Source organism: Falco punctatus (genome assembly GCF_963210335.1).
Source record: "Falco punctatus genome assembly, chromosome: 1".
NCBI classification, from domain to species: domain Eukaryota; kingdom Metazoa; phylum Chordata; class Aves; order Falconiformes; family Falconidae; genus Falco; species Falco punctatus.
The window spans coordinates 105712680-105718708 of NC_137580.1; the positions used below are offsets into that span (position 1 = coordinate 105712680).

Sequence of the window (6029 nt, forward strand, 5' to 3'; positions counted from 1 at the left end):
TCTGGGGGGCTGGGTGGGGTGGGAGGGGGCTCCCCCTCACCGTGGGGCTCAGGGGGTGGCAGTGAACAGCCTTGCTTCTGCTCCCCAGGGGCAGGGGGAAACCAGGGTACCGTGCTCAGCATCCCTATGGGTTCATGGTTCACCCAGCTCCTGGCCATCCTGGGGCAGAGGCCAACCATGGGGAGGGTCCTGGATGCTCTGGGGGAGTGGGGGGCTGCTTCCCCCCCTGCCTGCCTCCCTCCCTCCCTCCCTCCCTCCCTCCCCAATGGTTTTTCCACTCGAAGCTGTGTGTGGTGACTCACGCTGTAAAAATACTCCCCTCCCTTGGAAACCATAAACCGAAAACACGCCTTGGCTCACACACCCTGCAAGGGGCTGGGGGGGGGGGACAGACACCACCCCCCCGGGATGGGGACAGAAAAACCCCCTTGGGATGGTGAAGAAGGGCCAGGGGCTCGCGGAGCACCCCCTGCCTGGAGGGGACATGCCACCAGCAGCACCATGGCTCAGCACCGCTGCACGCTGATGGTGTCCTCATGAAGGCTGGAGTGGGTTTCGGGGGGGGAGGGGGCTGGGGATGCCCCTTGGGGGGCTTCGTCCCTTGGAGACACGCCTGGGCTGAGGCATCTGGTTGATGCGCACTGGGGTCCCGGGGGTATTGTGGAAGCTGAGCCTGGCCCAGCACCCTCCCATGCCCTGATCAGCCCCACATCTCCCCCACCCTGGCCCCCTCCTCCCCTGGCTGGTGGGGCCTCAGTTTCCCCACCTGGATGGGAAATAGATCCTGCCCTGGCGGGTCACCGTCCCTCCCAGACATAAGGTAGGGGGGCAGAGAGGTGAGCCAGCGGGCAGGGGTCTGCCCCCCACGGACCGGGCAGGATTTAACCCTAAGACAGGTTGTTAGGTGTCCGCAGACACAGGCAGAGGGGCTGGGGAGGGGGGACAGCCCCCGGCTGTACCCCCAGCCCTTTCCCTTTCCTGCAGGCAAGGGGGGCTGCGGGGACATCCCGCTTGCCCCCACCCCAAAGCTGGGGCCTGACAGCGGGACGCCCTCCCAGGAGGCACGAGACCTGCCAAACTCATCCCGCCGCCCCCCCTCCAGGTGCTGCAGGGCCGGGCAGGGGGGCTGGTGCTCACCCCCCCACTCAGGCTGGGCTGCTGGCAGCTGCTGCTCACTATGGCAACCATCTCCATCGCTCTGGTTGCCGTGGCCACCCATCCCCAAAATGACACACACACACACACATGGTAGGGGGGGGCACGAAGCCCACGTGTGACCCCGGTAGCAGGAGCCCACCCCAGCCCCACCTTGGGCATCGTGCCTGAGACCTGCCAAACTCATTGCACCTGAGACTGCTGGGGCAGAGGGCTTGGGGAAGGGGCTTGGGGGGTGCACAGAGCCCCCACCCCCCCCCGGGCTCGGAGAGGGACCTTGCAGCTGCAGGATTCCTCCCAGGTCACCGTCTGCCTGCGGGATGACTCAGGGGGGATTAGTGGGATTTGTTGGAGTGGGAACATCGGGAACATCGCAGCCCTGGGCCTGGCCTTGGCCATGTAGGGCTGGTCCTGCCCGGGGGCACGGGGGGCACGGGGCCAGCTGGGGCCGAGAGGCAGCAGGACCATCACCCCCCCTGCCGCGTGCAGCCCCCCAGCATGGCTGCAGCCCCTGAGCTGAGCCCCCCTCGCCTGCCCAGCTCATCGCAGTGGGGTGAAAGGGAGGGGGCACCACTGGGGTGGGGGATGGCCCCCCAGGGATGGGGCTGTTTTCTGGCCAGAGCTTCTGCCCGTGAAGCCCTTGTTTGCCCGGGGGTCCCTGCGACCCCAGGGGGTGTATGTGTGTGTGCTTGTGTTTCAGGGATGGTGAGACCCAGGATGAAGAGACCGGAGTGTTGGGACCCAAAATGTTGCAGTCCGGGATGTTGAGACCCAGAGATTTGGAGACCATGGATGGTGGGACCCAGGATGCTGAGATCTGGGATGTGGGAGACCCAGAATTTCGGAGATCAGGCATGTCAGAGGTGCATGGGATGCTGGAGACCTGGGGTTTGGAGACCTGAAATATAGGAGACCTGGGATGGATGTTGAGGCCCAGAATTTTGAAGACCTGGATGTCAGAGACCCAGGATGTGGAAAACTGGGATGATGAGCCTGGGGTATTGGAGACCTGGGGTGTGGAGACCAGAGATTTTGGAGATCCAGGATGTAAAGACATGGGATGCTGGAGGCTGGGATGTGGAGATCTGAGATACAGGAGACCTGCGATGTGGGACATCCAGGACAGGGAGACTCAGGATGTGAAGACCCGGAATGTTGAACCTGGGATGTGGAGCTGCAGGATGCTGACCCCAGGCTGTTGCGCAGGGCTCGGTAGCCCTCGTGGTGGCCACACTGGCCCCAGCCAGCCCTAGCCCAGTGCTCTGGTCCAGCCCTGCCAGGGCAGGGAGCCGGTGCCGGTGGTCCCAGGGGACAGACACAGGGCATGGGGACACGTTTCTTTCACTGCTTTTTATTCCGGCTGATTCTACCGGTTCCTTCACATTTATTCAAGGCACTCGGTGACTGGGCGAGTACAAAATAACCAGTAAAAAGGGGGCTGCGAGGGGGGTGGGTGTGAGGTTGCAGCTTTGGGTGGGGGGCAGCGGCAGCTTCTTCTCCTCCTCCTCCTGGCTTCTGCCTACTTCTTGGCCGGCTCCTTGGCTTGGCTCTCGACAGTGACGGGGATGGTGATTTCGGCAGACTGGATGGCCGGCTTGGGCAGGGGAGCCTCCACCGTGAGCATGCCATCGGGCGACAGCGAGGACCGCACGGCTGTGGCTTCAACGCCGGGGGGGAGGCTGCAGGAGGAGAGGGGGGGGTCAGGGCTGCAGCACCCACCACCCCACCCTGCATCCCGGGGGATGCGATGCTCAGCCCTGAATTGCCACCTGCCTCTGCTCCCAGTTTGGGTGAACAGCATCCCCAGTTTGGCCAGTGGGCACTGAGGGGATGGGTGGGTGGGCAAACACACGCAGGCGGCTGCCAGGATCCCACCTCCCCTCCTCCCTGGTACTTACGTGTATTTTCGGGTGAAGCACCTGGAGATGAAGCCATGCTCATCCTGCTTCTCCTCGTGTTTGCCTGGCAGGAAAGAAAATAATCCTGGGGTGGTTGGAAGGGGCCAGGCTGGGTGGGCAGCGAGCTGGGAGGGTCTCTGTGCCCGGGGTGCCCCTTCCTTGCCCCGACCGCCACATCCCAGCATCATCCAGCACCAGGGAGGGGATGATTCTGCCTCTCCTGGTTTTCTTTGACTTAATATCAGTCTGGAGTAACCGGGGGACGGGACAGGACCAGGGGCAGTGGGGCCTCTCCAGGAGCATCCCCCAAAGTCCCAGGGAGCAAAGTGTGGTGCCAGGAGCTGGTGGTGGCCAAGGAGACCCAACCGCTGCCAGCTGGCCCCACAGCCCTCATTTTGGCTCCCTGGCAAGGGGGGCTGGAGACTGAGCACCCTGGGACTGCACCCCCGAATCCAGCTGGCTGGGGAATTGCCCCCACCCCCCTGCGGACTCCCCTTTGCCAAGCACAAAGCATACACTGGCCTCGTGCTGCGGGGCCTGGGCTTTGTCACGGCATCCCTGGCTGAGCTGCCCAGGGTGCCGGGGGGAACAGGGGGGGCCGCAGGGCACGTGACATCCCCCTGTCACCCCCAGGTCCCTCTGTGGCTCACAGCCGGGGGGTCCCGCCCCATGTCCTGGCTGGGACAGCAGCAAGGGGACAATAAAGAGCGCTGGAGGGGTCTCTTCACCCTGTGCAACATCTGCAGCGTGAATGCGCCCCGAGACTGAGCTTGTAATGCTGGGTCTTCCTTTCGGCCTTGATCTTCCCCTTTTCCCTCTCCTGCCCCCTCTGCCTCCACCTTTTGATTTTCCTTCCTTTGTGTCCCATCACTTATTCCGCTGTATTTTGCCCTTCCACCCTTTTTCCCTGCAGCAAGAGCTGGGGCAGCTGCCCAAGCCCAGTGCCTGGTGGGGGACCCCACAGCCCCCCATCCCCAGTACCCACCAGTTATCTCCACGATATTATCCTTGGTCTTGACCACCAGCTCCTCGGGTGCGAAGTGGTTGACATCCAAGGTGACTTTCCAACTGTCGGCGGTCTGGCGGATCTCGGAGATGCCGCTGCTGAGCTGGCGGCTCAGCGCCTGCCCATAGGGCGAGCCGGGGGACGGCAGCAGCGCGCTTTCCCGGGGGAGCAGACGGAAATATCCCGGCCAGGCGCTGCCGCTCGGCCACTTGTACCAATCCTCGGGGATATGGGGCATCCCAAAGGACTGGTCGAAGAGGCGGCTGCCACGGCACCAGTCATGGAAGGGCTCCCAGCTGGGGCTGCGCAGGAAGGTGAAGGGGACACGGCGCTCAGCCATGGTGCGTGGGGCTGCTGGGGGGGTGGCCAGCGGTGGCTTATGAAGAGGCCTGATGGTTATTTTTAGCCGGGCAGCTCAGCTGGCTATTAATGGAAATTTCAGCAGGGCCCAAGGAAGGGACGAGAAACTTTGCCGGCGCTGGGGCGGCCACATGCAGCCGCATTGGATGGGTAGCAGGGGGCCGGGGCTGGCAGCCCCCCAGGTCCCTCCCGCCAGGGAAACATCCGCCTGCCTCTTGCCGCGGGAGGTTGTGTCTGCTTGGGAGTGATGGATGGTCCTTGGAGCTGCTCCCGGCCTCGCCCCCGCCTGCCTGCCTTTGCTGCCCGTAAAACCATCCCAGGGATGCAGGGCAGCGTGGGGAGGGGGCTGGGGCTCGGCCAGCACCTGCAGGGGGATGAGTCAGTGGAAGAGCCTGTGCACAGCCCTGTACCCGCTGCGTCACCCACCAGCCAGAAGCTTCTGGAGCCCCCCAGAACCCTGGAACCCCTGTGGCTTCAGGGTTCGACAGCACAGTGGGAAATCCCCAGCGCCAGGTTGGGGTGAGGCTGCTCCAGCCCCCTGGGGGGGACCGGTGGGGCTGATGGGGGCCAGTGGGACCAGTGTGGGTTGATGGGGGCCAATGAGACCAGGAGGGACTGATGGGGGCCAGTGGGACCAGGAGGAGTTGATAGAAGTTAGTGGGACCAGTGTGGGTTGATGGGGGCCAGTGGGACCAGGAAGGGGTGATGGAACCCAGTGGGACCAGTGTGGGTTGGCGGGGGCCAGTGGGACCAGGAGGGGCTAATGGGGGCCAGTGGGACCAGTGTGGGTTGATGGGGGCCAGTGGGACTAGGAGGGGTTGATAGAGGACAGTGGGACCAGTGTGTGTTGATGGGGGCCAGTGGGACCAGGAGGGGCTGATGGAGGCCGGTGGAGGCAAATGGGGGCTGGTGGGGGCCAGTGGAGCTGATAGCGCTGATGGGACCAAGGGTGCTGGAGGGGGCCGGGGGGGCTGAGGGGGCAGCACCCTCTCAGGTTGGGGGAGGGTGGCTCCTTCCCTTAGCCTGTTGCGCTGACGTCCAAACGTGCCTCCAGTGATGCCACTTGGCACCTGGGAAGGGATTCCCACTGGGGGCCAAGCTCCAGGCCCCCGGTCCCAGGGAAGGGCTTGTTTTCCCAGCCCAGCAAGCCTGGCATCCCCGGGACCCAGTCACCTCTGCCCCATCCCCCCTTCCCCCCAGCCCTGTGGGGTGGGACCGGCCAGTTTTGGGAGGACAGAGGCGCTGTGGTGGGATGTGCCTGCTGGGGCTGAGCTCTGGCTGCTGCACTTTGAAGAAGTGTGTGACCAGCACCAGGAGACAGGCAGTAGCTGAGACCTGACACACTCATGACATAGATGGGGATGCAGGGAGGAGGCGGGGTGAGGCAGCAGAGGATTTTTGGGGTGTCCCAGTGCACCCACCGCCCCATCAACCCTTTTGTGTGGGGCAGAGCCCAGCAGTGCCTCTGAAGGGCTGGGGGAAAGGGCTGAAGGCAGCTGAGCCGTGTGGGGCTGGAGGTGCAGGGCCACATCCTGCGGGGCTGCCGCAGGCTGGAGGGGAGCCGGGGGGGGGAGGGGGGATGAGGCGCTGCAGGGACTGTGGGGGTGAGC

General features: G+C 64.4%; 1 protein-coding gene across 1 annotated transcript; it reads right to left on the reverse strand.

Annotated features, from left to right (window-relative positions):
- Positions 1-2490: 2490 nt before the first annotated feature.
- On the reverse strand, positions 2491-4556 carry HSPB1 (heat shock protein family B (small) member 1). Its single transcript, XM_080381975.1, has 3 exons — positions 4039-4556; positions 3054-3117; positions 2491-2834 (listed from the first exon to the last, which is right to left on the reverse strand). Exons 1-3 carry the CDS (start codon positions 4397-4399, stop codon positions 2675-2677), a joined length of 585 nt encoding a protein of 194 aa, XP_080238101.1. The 5' UTR covers positions 4400-4556; the 3' UTR covers positions 2491-2674.
- Between the last annotated feature and the right edge of the window lie 1473 nt (positions 4557-6029).

Bases quoted from the DNA above. Each gene is read 5' to 3' on its own strand.
- HSPB1 (XM_080381975.1), bottom strand. From the start codon at position 4,399: ATGGCTGAGCGCCGTGTCCCCTTCACCTTCCTGCGCAGCCCCAGCTGG. The intron at 3,118-4,038 runs GTGGGTACTGGG...CTTTCCTGCCAG, and splicing joins TAATATCGTGGAGATAACTG to GCAAACACGAGGAGAAGCAG. The intron at 2,835-3,053 runs GTAAGTACCAGG...CTCCTCCTGCAG, and splicing joins TGCTTCACCCGAAAATACAC to CCTCCCCCCCGGCGTTGAAG.